Source organism: Magnolia sinica, chromosome 3 (genome assembly GCF_029962835.1).
Source record: "Magnolia sinica isolate HGM2019 chromosome 3, MsV1, whole genome shotgun sequence".
Lineage (NCBI taxonomy): Eukaryota > Viridiplantae > Streptophyta > Magnoliopsida > Magnoliales > Magnoliaceae > Magnolia > Magnolia sinica.
Window position 1 is genome coordinate 122,754,017 of NC_080575.1, and position 16,470 is coordinate 122,770,486.

The 16,470-nt window shown below is 39.0% G+C and overlaps 1 protein-coding gene across 1 annotated transcript; it reads right to left on the bottom strand.

The window, feature by feature from the left end:
- Positions 1-7,368: 7,368 nt before the first annotated feature.
- LOC131241077 (sodium/calcium exchanger NCL1-like) lies at positions 7,369-16,119 on the bottom strand. The gene is made up of 7 exons (XM_058239718.1): positions 15,619-16,119; positions 12,510-12,698; positions 10,998-11,179; positions 9,325-9,470; positions 8,968-9,235; positions 8,323-8,622; positions 7,369-7,637 (listed from the first exon to the last, which is right to left on the bottom strand). Exons 1-7 carry the CDS (start codon positions 15,992-15,994, stop codon positions 7,389-7,391), a joined length of 1,710 nt encoding a protein of 569 aa, XP_058095701.1. The 5' UTR covers positions 15,995-16,119; the 3' UTR covers positions 7,369-7,388.
- Between the last annotated feature and the right edge of the window lie 351 nt (positions 16,120-16,470).

Sequence of the window (16,470 nt, forward strand, 5' to 3'; positions counted from 1 at the left end):
AGATTAGATTGCTAGCTATGAAGATTTCTTTCTAGATTTCTCTGAATTATTTTTTCTTTATTTAGCTACCCCTAGGATGAATCTAGACAGGGATAGTTTAGTAATTGCACACAATAAGAAAGCCTATAAATAGGCAGCAGTGTAATACGATTTTCTCATTCCAAAAGGCAGTTGCTGTTCTCTCTTCTTCTTCTTCCAAAAGTTGCTGTTTTTTGTTTCATGGTGGCTGCAGCCACACGTCAGCAGGAAGCTGGGTTTTAGACCCAACACAAATTACATGGTGACCTCTTGCTTGTGAGGTACTCAAATCCCGGTAATTGGTTGCAGAGGGCAATTTCCTATTACTCAGGGAGACCGTGTAAACCAAGGCTACCCAGGGACATCCACTAGCTACGATCCTTCCCTTTCGGATGCGGATTGCCTGCTGAGGCCTTTCGCAGGAACTTCTTAGGACAGAAAGCTAGGTGGGCCACCTATTTTGCCTGATCATGCATAGGAGGATTGAACGCTATTGAAACATTGGTTGGGGCCATAAAAGTTTTGGATCAGGCTAATATTTTAGTGTTTCAGTTCATCATAGAAGGAATGAACTTATGAATGGTATGGATGGCATAAAAATATCAGGCTGGAACTTGGAGATGTTTCAACTGTAGGAATCCGATCCCCTACCTAATTTTTCCATGTCTCGTTTATGAGCCCCACATTGATGCATGTGTTTTACCCACTATGTTCATTCATATGTACAGTTTTACTCGTGACACTCGAGTTGCATATGCATATGGGTGATCAGCATCAGTTTTGAAATGTAATATAGTATTTTATTCTCAAATGTGAGAATCATTCTCAGCTCAAAATTCTATGACATTTCTATACTTACAATCCTTGTGTAACAATGGTGTTAATTACGCATAATATAATTCAATACCACCTAGTCCTGCATTCCATACTGCAAGGTAATGTAGTCAGTTGGTAAAAGCATAATTAATTAATGGAGTAGTTCCTTGAAAATCTTTTTTAAAAAATATGTTAGGCGTGTAAATACTAAATTAATGAGATATTATTTTGTATAATTCCCAATGTATTAGAGACACTTGAACTCAACAAGAGAGCCTCAATTGTATCGTTTTATGAAACTCAAACAGTAGTAGTATTATTAGAATCTCAGTTGTGCTTTCAAGACATTGAGTCTTGATATTAGCATGACATGGTCCGCAGCTCAAGTCCTCTATGGATGGCTCACCATAGAGTTGTACATTGAGCCGAGTTGAGTCAAGCTTAGCTTAGCTCGGCCCCACTCTAACCCTAGCGCAAGCTTAGCTTGACTCACCCTTCGAGCTCAGCATGTTAGCTTGCATATGCTCGATGGTTCAAGCCGAATCGAGCTTGGATGTAGTCAAGGCGAGCTAACTAGTCAAGTTCATGCGAGTGAAGTCGAGCTATATTTAATAACAGCTAAAAGCCTAAAAACAATATATAAACGATACATGTAATTTAAATAACAATAATTCGAAAAGTGCAATCCATTCAACACCATCGATACTTTAGAAACATAGGTTTAACAAAATATAACAAATGTTAAATCGGTAATTTAAAAGTTTAATCCATTTAACATTATCAATAACAACAAAATATGAATAATTAACCCCTTTCAAACAGATGGAACTACAGTCTCACCCAAACTCTTGATTTCATCATCTTTCTCATCCTCAATATCAAAAGTGCTGCTGTCCCAAATCGGCCGCATCTAATCTTGTGTACAAATGATCACTTCAATTGTTTTTTGTGCAAGAGAGCTTCTATAATTGCTTATGACCCTACTCACAATGTTAAATACAGATTCTAATTCCACCATTTAATTGGAATTGATAAAATGTCACGTGCCAACAACGAGAGTATATAGTCTTTTTCTTCCAAGCTCTTATCTTCTACCAATTCAAAACTTCAAAAATCTATATATGCTCGAAGCTTTCACGATTGACTCCTTAAGATATATATCTAATTCTGAGTCTTTGACTCGGTTGTATGCCCATTTAATTCTTCTTACTCTAAGGTCGAAAAGTATTCATCATACACATCGGTATTACCTGCAGATGAGCTGTAACCACTTTTAGTTCGTTTAAGTTTTGTATCTTGTGTTCTAACCAATTTACCAACATATAAACTATACAATTCTTTAACTGTAACACAAACATTGATAGTTTCTTTTATTGGCTTTTCAAGCAAATAAATCTTCTTGAAAATGAAACTAATCATCTCTATGTTGCTTCACTAATCAAGAATAACAACTAAGGCCATTAAAAAATGACATTCAAACTGTTAGCATTTGAATATCTCTTGCATACCTGTAGCCATCATCTGTAGAAAATCTAGACCTGTGATGACACTTTTTTGTAGAGATTCATTAATCTTCTAAATGGATGGAAGAAATAGGCTTATGGCAAGGTATTTATTTCTAGAAAAAAAAAATATTCATGCAATTATAATAAACTATCAGAAACCCTTGAACCTGTTCAACTATTGTCTAATTATCTTCTATAGGTAACTAGACATATGCTTTATCATACACCACATATTCATGCAATGCAAGTTTCAACCTCACAAATAAATCTGATGTTTTAAAAGTTGAATTTCAACGTGTGCATGCATTTAAATTTAATATTTTTTAGACTTATAACATTCAAACATTGAAGTATATCATTTTAAACACTAGGTCTTAAAAGTGACTCCCTTATATATTTAATGCTCTCTTAGTATGTGTGCATAACATCGAACTTGAAATATTCTTTCACTAAAAAATAAATTGTCGATTGCCTTGAATTGGTTCCACAGGTAAGAAATCACACTATCATTTGCATATGCATTGTCTAATGTAACTGTATATATTCTCTCCTCGATACTCCATTTTAGAAGACAATTATATATGTAATATGAAATAACCAAATTAATATAGTGAGAGGAAGATAGTAGAACTTTAAAATTTTCTTACAAGATTCTAATCCAAATCAACGTAGTATGCAGTTAATGACATATACATCTTCTTTTAATTGGACGTCATACACAAATCTAAAGTCAAACTTATACATGAGATTGATGCCAAAAGAGTTTTCATCTTTGCTTTCTTAGTTAAATACATCTTCCTGCACTCTCTTTGCACCGTGACATGCGAGACCTTCTCAAATTTAGGACTAAATTATTTGCTATATATTTAATAAAAACTTTGCTCTCTAGAAATATAAATGTTTTCTCTTTGACAATAAGTATTCTCGTAAACTAACCTTTTAGTTTTTCTTTCTTAAAATTATGAGTCATGATACTAGCTTAAGAGTAGTCCCCATACAGATGGGAAAAACGAAAGCATTTGTTGGCCTCCACTCATAGTTATTGGTCTCTTTGGACAATTCTTTATGTCAATGATAATAAGGAGTCTCCATAAAATGCTTGTCGAAAAGTTTTGAAATGCTTACATATAACCTTGGTCTCACCATCTCTCACATTCCCGTAAAATTTATTCCATACCAATACATTTTCTTTCCCTTCTTTGAAGCTGAAGTGTTTATGTTTTTCATAACATCTCTCTCCACAAAAAGAAGAGATGTAGCTGATGCACCATTATTAGGAGTAGTTGGGACTTCTTCATTAGTCATTTATAAAGATAAGAAACACACGTGAGATTTGTTAATTTGATTTTACAATCTAAATGCATAAATCTAATTATCCATAAATCTAAATGCACAATTCGATTCCACAAATCTAATGATTAACATCCCCTCATAAAACCAAATATCTAATTAGAGTATTTTTATTTTAAAAAATCAGGAATAAAGAAGAAGAAGAAGAAGAAGATGATGGTGAAGAAAAATGTGGGAAGAAGCCGTGCGAAGCGAAGAGGAAGAAGAAGAATAACGGGGGAGAGAGGAACCGAGAGTGAGAGAGCAACCTGAGATTTTTCATGGTATATGTTATGGAATATGGATAACTATTGTGTGCCACGTGTAAGTAGGTTGAGTCGCCAACATTTAGAAAATGGCAGTGAATTACCCGGGCAATCCATCCTAGGGACCTCTTACCTCTTGATAATGGTAGAAGAGATGTCCGCAACAGTAGGAAATCCACGCTCAAACAACACCAGTCAATGGAATTTTCTACTGATGTAATTTTTTAAATTATTCCATTCCATGATGGGCCACTGCATGGATGGTTTGAACATCCAGTCGTCATCTAAGTAATGATGGCTTACTAGGCAATTAACTACCAGTAAAGATGTGACCGTTACAGTTTTTTTGGAAAGAGTGTCACCTAAATTTGATGGGCCCGACCATGATGTATGTGTTTCATCCACGCCATCTATTCATCCTGTCGTATCATTGTAAGGCATGACCCAAAAATTGAGGCAGATTAGCTCCCAATAAGTTTTGAAGTAATATTGTGATTCACGTGAGATTTGGATTTGCCTCATCTTTAAGCTCATGCCCTAAAATTATATAAAAAATGAATGGACAGTTAATATGTACATCATGGTGGGGTCCACCTGTTATAAGGTTAAGTTTCGCTTACTAAATTTTGATGCTAAACTAAATATGGAGCCGTTATTATAATTACTTATTTACCACTGTTTATATGTATTATAGAGCCTGTGTTTTGTAACAGAAATAATAAAAAAAAAAAAAAAAAAATCAGACTTTCTTTTGCCTTTCATTTATTACCTCTGTAAATAAATCCTTTCCAAGAAAATACTGCGTAATCGCCGTTAGCCATCAAATAACTGAAGGAAACAACGCGCCTCCTACTACCATCTCAAGACAATATACATGCGGTTGCAATTGCCATGGGGCCGTGCTTTAGTATGCAGATGGTGATTTCTGGTAAATTACTACAATAGACAAACACCCTTCCGGTTGACTCAGGGTCAATGTAGCCGTTTTTACATGTGGAAAGCAATGGCTATAAAAATGCATTACCTTACCGTGTGCTGTTGTCCAAAACAAACATGGCCTAAATGAAATAAACAAGCAAAATGATATAATTAAAATCAGAAATAATGACTATTGAAAGTAAGCAATTTAAAAATCAAACTAAAATTGGAAATTGTGAAGTTTCAAGAATAATTTATTCGTGATTGTTTTATGTCATTTATGAATATTCATAACAGGGCAGTGATACAGTGCAAACTTTTCAGCCATTAGTCAACTGGGCCATGCCACTGCACACGTGTGCCATTGAAGAAATTTTCAATTTTAGATTTTGGAAGCGAAATGGCTGTTGTATTTTACTCTTTTGTTCTAGAATTATTAAGATCAAAAGAAATTTTTAACATATTACTATGCAAATGAGGCCTATAGGACTCATGGACCATCCAACCATCAATTTGGACCGTCCATATGCTCTCTCACCTGATCTTCTTGCACCATCCACTGACAATCAAATTGATTGATTGTTCCTGGCCCACGGTTTAGCTTCTATAAGTAATAATTTAAAAAAAAAAAGAAGACCCAATGATAAAAATAGATAGCACATACCATGGACCCTAACTCGCATTGTCATGCTATTCAGAACACCTGACACAATGGTCCTAACCATTCCAACCGTGGCTTGGATGTAAGGCTTCTATTAAGTGAGCCCTACGGAATTATTCATTTATATTTGATCATTGGATTATTGTGATTAAGCATACCGATGGACATCACCATAGTGGTGATGTTTACATATAGGTTTGGGGCAGTATGCTACTACCGTGTAGACTCAGAGGTAAGAATAAGCTGTGATTGGTAAGTTTCTTCAGAAAATTTTCCATTAATTACAGTCTTGGTGCCTCACCAACGTGTACAAAAACACATCATCTGATAATTTTCATTTTGGCATGGTGGTTGATGAACCTTTGATGGACTGGATGAAGGGATGAGATCAGTGGTTCTGATGGTCCATTTGTTCAAGACAACACATTGTATAAGATTATTTCCAATGAATAAAAGAATAAAATCATGAAGACACAGAGTAGATGAATCATCCACTTTTCGATTGGTACAATTGGGCTTAAAGTCTGTGGACCAAACGTGGTTAAGACGGGCCAGCCCTATTCAAATTTTTGAGATTGGGAGGCATTGACCCGACCCAGCCCATTGACAGCTCTAGAAATCGGGCCATGGGCCTTTCATGGTACGGGAATGGTCCAGGCTCAGTGATTGTCGAGCCATGTTGATGAAAGGCCACAAACAACAACCATGAATGCGACATCCAGACGTTGATTACTGTTATGGGAAAATATAGTCCGACCACCTTCAAGGTCAGCCCAGCCTCGCCACGTTTGAGGGCGGCTTGGCCTGATGAACGATTGTTCCTGAGATGTTTTACCGAAAAGGAACTAGCATGAAGTTTACAAACATAGTTCTCAAGAATGAGATCTCAAACTACTGGACGCTCACATTTGTCGAGGAGTAGATGATTTGATTCAACCAAAGGACCGTCAAAGAATAGCCAAAGCCAACGAACAAGCTAAGTTTGAGTCGTCCTCAGCTGTTCAACAGAGCTCAACTCACCCATCTACAAGAATGAGGTGCGCAAAAATCTCTCACCCAAAACCACCCTACACTTCTAGACCCAGATTCCTAGCCTAACTTTGGCATCGGAGGGTCCCCTGCTCTAGTCAGGGTCTCCTTTGTCTACTTCTCATGCAGGTGCTCGGAAGGTCAACAGCTCGGTGAGGGTGCACCAGATTTTTGCATCAACAATTACAATTTACATGGGCTCTGCTTAGTAGATGAACTGGCCCAAAAATCAATTTGGTGGTTTATGAAAACAAAGGATGCTTTTGCCAATTGTCCAAGTTCGACAAATCCATGGTCACCCAATGAGTGGGCTAGCCTAACTTTTAGACCAGGCCATCTACACGGTGGGGTCCACTGGATGTACAGGTCGGATGTCCCAAAGATGCCTAGATGTGCCTATGCAGAGGTTGGAGGGCTTAGCGGAACTTGCAGCAGTAAATGCTGCTCCAAGTTAGAAGACAAGCCTAATTCCTTGGAACTCATTGATCCATTTAAACTGCTGCAGGACCATCCAATCAGTGTGACTTTGAACTATAAACTCTCCAGGGAGGCACACATGATGAAGGGTCCAGATCACATCCCTGAGGACCATCTGAAGAATCTATGCCTCTGTTGTAGGGTCGCAAGTGCCAGAGATGAAGCTGTGTACTAAACTCCGTCTCATGAGCTTGCATATCCCTGAAAATAAAGTAGATAAATACACCATTGAAATGCCAATCATATACATGAAGAACAAGCATATTCACTGATATTTCCTCTAAGCAATCGCTGCAAAACTTCATGTTCTGAGAATTAAAAAACTTTACTTAGAAACTGCAATGGGCACCCTCGCTCCTTTATGAGCTCCTATGACCAGCCGAGACAGTAGTCAAGAACATAAACAAGAGCGAGGGAAAACGGGTATAGGAAGTAAGCCACAGAACATGTCCAGAGTGGGAACTTGGTGCGGAAGCTGGTGAAGAGTCCCATTACAATGCAGACTATAAGAATGACGAGCACTTCAGCTGAGAAATCCCACGTCAACTGCCGTAGGTAAACAATGGCTAGGAAGACAGCCAAGCAAAGTACATTGTTCATCGTCACCGCACCATATATCTGCAACAATAACCACAAGAGTTAAATGGTCCAGTTTCGGCGACCCCAAAAACTCCATTTACGCGTTTTCTCCCTCCAATGTTATCTGTTTGGATCGCAGCAATATAAATTGTGAGTGATGGCTGCTTGTGATCCTACTCTCCACACACTACTAATGTAGCATATGTTTAAGATCAAGGCTATTCATTGCGTGATTACCACTGTGTATGTGCTGATGTCCAAAAATCAGCCATGTCTAGTAACCAGGTGAGCCATACATACATACACAACAAATTTGGATGGTTAAAAAGCTATGATCAATGTTGGCATCCTGCATACACGTCTCACCAGATGCCTCGACAGACCTGATTTTAGGGAAGGCAGGACACACATGGTAGGGACCACCTGATAAATGTCCTGCATCATGCTCACACGTTGACATGCGTGGTAATCGCAGGATTCAACATCACTCTTGAGATTTACCATGGCAAGGTTCTTTGTTATTTGTTCCGGAGTACAGAGATCAAGAAAGCTACAGGGCTCCTAATGCCCGAGCGGAATGGAATGCATATTCGGTGGCCACTTAGAAACCGAGAGAGATTGGATTCTTGAAAAACAGTATCATGGGTCGTCATCATACATAATATCAACCGCAAAATCCTGTCCAAGATCTAAATGAAAAACCAAGATGATGGGAGAAACAAACCTCAGAGAACGTTAAAGAAGTAGTCCGTTGCTTCTTCCTGCTGGCGAAGATGATTGCAGAAACAGCCTCACTGGAGTTAGTAGCCAAAGGCATTGCTATAAATGAGATAAAGAAAGATGGTATGCTTGTAGCACTAGAGAAATTGTCAACAGCATCTACAAGAGGATCGGCAACTGCAGCTGCAATAACCGTCCCCAGAAGCAACATCAATACAGCTTTGATGCTAATCCAAGAGGGATTATTAATTTCTTCAACCTCGTCACTCCTATCAATCAGCATATCGTGTTCTTCCTTGGTTTTCTGAATATGTATAGTGAAGATGTCATAAGACCATAGGCACACTTAAGATATAGTGTTTGGATGTGCGACTTAATTGAACTGCAATTAGTTCAATTAAGCGGAAGAGACCACATTGTATTTTTCTTTTCTTAGTATCCACATCAAGCAACTAGGCTCCAAATTTCAATTACCTTAAAACTTTGGATTGATGGAAACATAACTACATTTGAGTGCTACTTCCTCATAGTGAATCCTACGGTAGCTAGAATTTGGTCATTTCCACTCAATTGACAAGTTATTGCAATTCAGATCAATAGTGTGCATCCAAACGCAGCCTTAGTGAGGAGAACCTGTGAGGCAACTTACCAGATGAAAGTCAGAAATGAACTTTTTAGAGTAAGACCCTGGGTGAGGAACCAAGCGCTTCGCCTCCCTAATCCATTTCGTAATTCCCTTGACAAACTCATCCTCGTCAATGTTTGAATCGCTGTTTGTATCGAAATCATCCATTACCTTTTTTACAGCATCACCAGTATCCAAATCTATCTCCTCAAACTGGATTCCGATGATCAGTGCTGTCAACTCAGAAGACGATATTGACCCATTAGAGTCTCCATCGATTCTGTGAAATAGTCTGTCAATAAAAGAGAGAGTTTGTCAAACACAACAGACTAAAGAATGTCAAAAGCTGAAGAAAGGAGGTGATGTAACAAAAAGACTAACTTTCTTATAACAGGTTGGTTAGGTTCACCATTGTCTGTAAGGAGCTTTCCCAACGCATCCTTTTGGGCATGTCTTAAAATTCCTGATATGACATGTTTATGTTTTGCGTATGCTATTCTCCTCCTCTGAATCCAGGGCTGAAAGACCTGAGCCAATATTGGAAAGGAAAGACATCAGTATCAACATGGTCAGATGAAATTAAAAAAGAAAGAAAAGATTAAGCTAAGAAAATCAAAATTTCAATTCTAAGATTACCCAACAAATATTAACATAAAACATGTGGCCAATATATACATAGAAGTAGTATACATCTTGGGCCAAGCGATTGTACAGTACCATTTGGGTTTCAATTTGTCAAAGTGAAGCCCATTGTTCAATGATCTAAATTGTAGATATTACAGATCCCATTGTGACAGGTCCGTACACCCAAATCTCCCAGGTGGAAAGATCCTAAACCTTTCAATATTTGGCCAGCAAAGAAACTGTTCGAAGATAATTGTTCCCATTCAACCATTAGAAGATCAATTATTCTAAAGCCAGGACCTTCCAGTCTAGGATCCTGTATGATAAGGATGAAAAAAAAAAGGAAATTGTATCTATTGTTTCCACTGGTACATTGAGAAGTGGATTCCATTTTTAGGGATATGATTTCATTGGACAACAGTCACCTATATCTTATGCTAAAGAATTGCAACTGTCACCAATATATTTTGGAAAAGGTTAATATTGCTTCTCAGAATCTATAGTTTTCTTTGCAAATTAAAGAGGGGAAAATGCCTTTTCAAAGGTTGACAATAAGAACCTTTTCATCCTTTCTCCTTTTCTAGTGACAAATAATGGAAGAAGAAACCCCAGATGCACAATAATCTTCTTCAAATCTTCTTCTCAACAATTTCACTTTCCCGATCTCAACAATCTTCTCTGGACTAGGGGCTTGTTTGATGAGGATGAAAAGAATGGAAAAGAAACAGGGGAACAAAAGGAAGTAATTGTAATGATTATTTCTACTGGTACCATTGAAAAGTGGATTCTATTTTTGGGGATATGTTTGTTTAGCAAATGGAAATCTCCGTTTCGTTAGACAACAGTCACCCATATCTTGTGCTGGAGAATTGCAACTGTCACCCATATATATTACAGAAAAAAGGTTAATGATTACTTCCCGAAATCTACTGTTTTTCTTTGCAAATGAAAGAGGGGAAAAGGCCTTGTCAGAGGCTGACAAATAACAACCTTTTCCTCCTTTCTCCTTTTCTAGTGACAAATAACGGAAGAAGAAACCCTAGAAGCACAATAATCTTCTTCTCAACAATTTCACTTTTCCCATCTCGTTAACAGATTTAAATTATGGGGAGAACAATGAAGAGTAGAATTGATTCCAATAATTCAATTAAAATGGAAATGTAAGTGAACTGGTTGCAAACTACACATTGATGTGGCATAGTTCACAATATCATGAGCAGCCAATAAACAATGAAAGACTGAAAAACCAAAAGAAAAAAGAATAAAGAAAAACCAACATTGGATCTTTGAAGTTTCTGTTAATACGACGACTAAATCAATATGGGCTGTGAATTACAGCACCAATGTCCTCAAAGGCTAAATACATGTGTTACAGATGACAAGTAACAAAACTACTGCCAGATAATCTCAGTATAAGACAAACATAATACCTGATAGAAGCAGTACGAAAGTAAGAACACAATTGAAACAATGAGAGAAATCAAGACTGCAAGGCGGCTTCCAGATGATAAATTGAAAATTTTAGGTAGTTGCACAATGATAAACGGTATCACAGATATAATCATGATCTTTGCAGCATGACTAGTTGGTAAATCTGTGGTCACACCAGAGCCTGCAGAGATGGAGAATTTCTGAATTATGTCATAAACCTTCAATAAAATAAAATGCCCAACTTCCCAAGAGAATTATGACTATACATCGTTCTGCCAAAAACGTAAATTTGAAGTGTAGTATCAATTTATGGAGAAGTACTTTAATAGAACAACATAATAGTAGAGCAACATGGTATTTAGAACGGATTTATAAAATTTTGATCCTACACATGAGCCAAGTGGAGCCTTGGACCATCACTTTTCATTTGTGTTCTGCTAGCCATTTCAAGTCCCTTTGGGTCATGGTCAATGATCAGGGGAAACCCATATTGCTGCACTTGCTAAAAGGGAGAATGCACAAAAGTAAAGACGGAGGAAAAAATTATATCTGATGTTCCATGTGAACTCAGTCAGAGTCGTGAGAGTTACAAAAGCTACCAGTACAAACATGCAATATGGATTGTGACTTAGCAAAGCAATGAGTCCACACGGTAAAAACCCAAGTTCAAAAGAGTCCAACTTATACAAACTAGCTTTTCCCAGATACATACAAAATAATAATAATAATAATAATAAATAAATAAAAATTCAGACTCAGCTAAGCAGTACTGAGTCCGGTTCAATGACCTGACCAAGACCTATCAATAACAGTGCTGGTAGAGGTGCCCTCATGTGCTGGTATTTTTTAACCCTAGTTGCTTCAATCCATGGGCACGGGAACTACACTGCTGGCTATTTGTTGGGTTACTAGAGAGATTTCAACCATTATCAGAATCAACCTTTCAAAAAATAAAAAATAAAAAGTTAAGAACAAATAAAGCAACTTCGGGCCTGTTGGTTGCCCCTTAAAAATGAGTTCATCTCATTTTAGTTAGAGATGATATAGTTTATACAAATTGTTGATTATATTTTTAATCCCTACCCAAAAAATTGATCTGTAATGCATAATTATGATAAAATAGAATGAAATGAACTCATTTTTAAGTGGCAACCAAACAGGCCCTTAGGTTTTCATATGATAAATAAAATGAAGGGATTTATGTTTCCACCAGATTAACACAACAGCTACTGAACAAACTACATATTAGGAAATGTTCAGACCACAAAATCAAAATGAATGAAAACCCATTTACCAATTTTATTATTATTATTATTATTTTTTAATCTGCTTTTTTTTTTGTATTGATGAGACAATGTACATTCATTCAGACGGGGCCGCGAGTAACAAAAACACGATCGGGCCCCAACTATCATATAGCCATTTACCAATTATGGTCAGTAAGTTGTTATGAGTGGATGATAGATGCGATGTTATGCCAAAAGGCCATAAACATGAATAGAGAAACAAACCAGTTAGGCTGCATCGCTTTGTATCTCGTGAATCTATGGAGGTAGAACTATCTGAAAGATCATACTTGCCAACGATGACACAAGAACCCCACAACAATGTCAGAAGCATGACAGTTGAACCAGAAAGCAAGCCCATCCCAATCAAGACCTGATGTTGAGCTGTCTCTTTACTTCCAGAAAGACCAGATACTGCAAAAGCACATGAACACTAGATCAGATGAACCATTTTAGTTTTACAGTGTCTACTAAATATACAGCGGACATTGGATCCGCAGTAATTTTATATCCAATTCAATTGAACTCCAACAAAAGACACTTTGGATTGAAATGTCGTATACTCCCACCTTTGTTTAAGGAACTATGTATGAGCGATGAATCAGATTGAAATCCGGTCATCCCACCAAGTAGGAAGTCCTTTACATGACAGAAAATACCGGAAAATAGGAGGAATTTTTTATAGAAATTAAAATGTGTTATTTATGTACTGTCGAGCTTGTAAACAAGGTTTCCACCCTGTTTGTAACAGTTGAGCCGCACATACAGCCTGGCTGTTATGGATTCACATCGAGCAACTAAGCCAATCCCATGAGTCATGTGCTGCTCCAAAGGCTCATATTGGTGGCAACTGACACTGAGTCAGGCTCAGTCGAGTCATTAACATTGCATCCTAACCAAAAAAATTACTAGTATTATACCAAGGCCTTTTTCTTAGACACCTAAAAACGAGTTACTATTAGCATGAACTAGTTATGTATTTCAAGTCAAGATCTCTAATATATAATTACTGTTAACTAAAATGGGATCAACTCATTTTTAGGCTTCTGCCAAACAGGGTCTAGTTAGCTCACATCACGCACTGCTGCAGCCAGCCCCTCTACACTGCCACACCACTGTAGATACCCTGGTCCAAGAATAACGCCGGTCCACTGATCTAGTTGGCGTGAGCCACCATCTATGAAACCAATGAATGCCAGAAAGAAATTCTTTGAACGGTGACTTTGACCGGGAAAGCTACATGGTGGGGCCCAGCATATGGATGGCTCAGCAAATGTGGGTTCATGTAGAGGGGCTTGTCAGTGCAAATGTGGGACATTAGTAAACCTAATAAAGATACAACAACCAAAACAAGACTTGGCAGACTGGGTGGAGATACCTCGTTTCAACACTTGAGGTCTTGGTGTAGATCCCTAGCGGGGGTGGCTAACATGGAGTGTGTGTACTGACATGGGTGTGTACTAACAAGCAAACAGGAAAAAAAAAAAAACAACAACAACCAAAACAAGACGGTTTTTACAATTAAATGCATATAAAATCAAGAGGCCGGCTCTGTAATGTTGGTAGAATAAGTTTATTCCACAATTGCGTGTGTGGGGCCCATTATGATGTAGGGCTCACATCCACTCCGTCCGCAAAGTGGACCCCCTTTAATCTCAACCAGGATCCCAAAAAAATAAGCGGATCTAAATCACAGTAGGGGAATACCACAAGGAACAGTTGGGTTGGGATGAGGACGCCCAATATTAAAACCTTCCATAGTGTGTGTGGTGCACACCATGTTTTATAAATGCCATCCGGACCATTCATAAGGCATGGTGCCAGGATGAATTGAGAACAAAAATCAGGTCATCCCAAAATTCGGGTGGGCCACGCCAGGTGATTTTAGAGATTTCGGGCGTGATTTTTGTAGCGTAAACCACCTGATTTTGGGCTTTATGGAGAACGTTATGGGTCTCACATGATGAATGGAATGGATGTGGTTCTCTACAAACACCACAGAAGAACCGCCTCTTAAGTCAAATGGCAAATTTTTACCCGATTACTGGTGCGTTTGGTTGCGGACACGGATTGCCAACCGACGCTGCCAGGGGCGAGGTGGTTACTAGAGAGTGCTATGTGGGCCCCACCCTGATATATTTATTTTATCCACGCCGTTCATCTATTCTTCGGATCATTTTTGGAAGATGATCCAAATCTCAAAGTGGACCACACCACAAGAAAACAGTGGTGGTTGAATGCCCACAATTAAAACTTGCAAGGGCCCACGGTAATGTTTATTTGCCATCCAACCTGTTGGTTATGTCACACAGACCTGGATGAAGGGAAACCATAAATATCAGCTTTATCAAAAACTTTCGTGTGACCCCCAAGAAGTTTTTAATGGCGGACGTTCCATCACCACTGTTTCCTGTGGTGTGGTCCACACGAGATTTGGATCTTCGTCGTTTTCGTTTTTTTATCCTAAAATTATCCGGAAAAATGGAAGAACGGCATGGATGAAACTAATACATCATGATGGGCCCACATAACACCGCCCCGTAGCTACTGACAACGTCAGTAGGCAATCCGCGTCCGTTTGGTTGCACCAAAGAATTTCATGATATTTTATGCCATCAAACGCATCAAAATTAAATTTAGAAAATATTATAATTTAAAGAAGAGAATAACCCAAGTTACGAAAAAAGATTAAAAAAACAAAACAAAAAAACAAAAAGATAAAAAGATAAAAAAACAGAGAAAGCCGTTCAAACAAGAGAATAATCTTTTATTACTATTTACATACATAGACGGCCATGATCATTGCTAGCTCAACACCAGGTAACATACCAGGCCCACCCGTATTGCCGGATTCTTCATTCGGACTGGCGTCATGTATATATGGGGCCCACCTTACAGTGATCCAAATCGTTTCTCTGGCGGGCCCTAAAGGATGAGGATCCCGTGGCAACGCCAACTACCGTGGAACCCTCCAGATGAACGGTCTGGATCAAAGTAATGTTGGGCCCACCTTATAGTGATACACACCGTTGCTCTGGTGGTCCTCACCGCGGCCAGATGGAAGACCGGGAAAATCCTGCATCGAGCAATCTTACCCATCCGATCGGATGACTTCCTCCTGTCCAATATGGATACTCCCTGGGATCGTCCGATGGGAGGAGGTTGGTGGGGCGTACCAGATGAAAGGTCTGGATCAATGTAACGTGGGCCCCACTTGTTGCAGACAAACACTTTATTTACTCCTATCATCGCATTTCCGACGCTGTGGGATAGAGAATTTTGCGCAACGGAGAGGGAAAAACAAAATAAAAACAAAAACAGAACTCTGGAATACCGAGAATGAGCAATGCGTCGGGAAGCGCGCCAAGGATGGGAAGAAAGAGTCCGCCTACGATGCCGGGGCCCAGGATCTCGAGCAGGAGCTCGCTACCGGTCGAGAGATAAGTAGCGGCGAGGAACATCAGGTAACCGTAGGCCAGCACCAGGAAGAGGTTACCCAAAATGGTGGTCGTGCAGGGCAGGAAGCCGTACGTCTGCTCGCATGTCTCTGACGACAATAATGGAAGGCCGAGATGCGGAAAGGAAGGCTGACGGACGTTGCGGATACCATCGGATATCAGATCCTGAGATGTGTCCGCGATGTATCGGCTCTGCGATTTGATGGCGAGTGAAAGGATGAGAAATGCAAAGAGCAATGCAGATTTTGCCATATCTCCTCTCTCTCTCTCTCTCGCGCGCGCGCGCAGTGAAGAGTTGGAAGGAGTAAGAGAAAACAATGTAACGAAAGAAGTATTATCTATTCCCGCATGCCGCCAGGGCTTAATTACAGAATTTCAGAAATGGTCGTCTATCTATATAACATATTGAGGTGGACCCCACCAGATGCAGCCGTCCATCTCTTGCGCTTGGGAAGGAGGGCCGGGGTCCAAAAATCCAAAAACTCATCCTGCAGAGATGACCTTCTTCTTTTGTTTAGTGCCGTTGTATTTGGACCGTATAATCACTGTAGTCATCAAATCTCTTGGCAAGTAGTCCACCCATTCGGCTTCCAGAAGATGGATGGTTGAATCAATTTGACCGGCTGTGCATGTCGCCCCGTCCACCGTAATTAAGGAGCGCGACTATTGTATATCCAGGCAATCCATCTGTTTTGCCATTTTATTTGAAGGCATAGTCCCGAAAATCA

Bases quoted from the DNA above. Each gene is read 5' to 3' on its own strand.
- LOC131241077 (XM_058239718.1), bottom strand. From the start codon at position 15,994: ATGGCAAAATCTGCATTGCTCTTTGCATTTCTCATCCTTTCACTCGCC. The intron at 9,236-9,324 runs GTTAGTCTTTTT...TTTTATTGACAG, and splicing joins AACCAACCTGTTATAAGAAA to ACTATTTCACAGAATCGATG. The intron at 8,623-8,967 runs GTAAGTTGCCTC...ATACATATTCAG, and splicing joins TCATTTCTGACTTTCATCTG to AAAACCAAGGAAGAACACGA.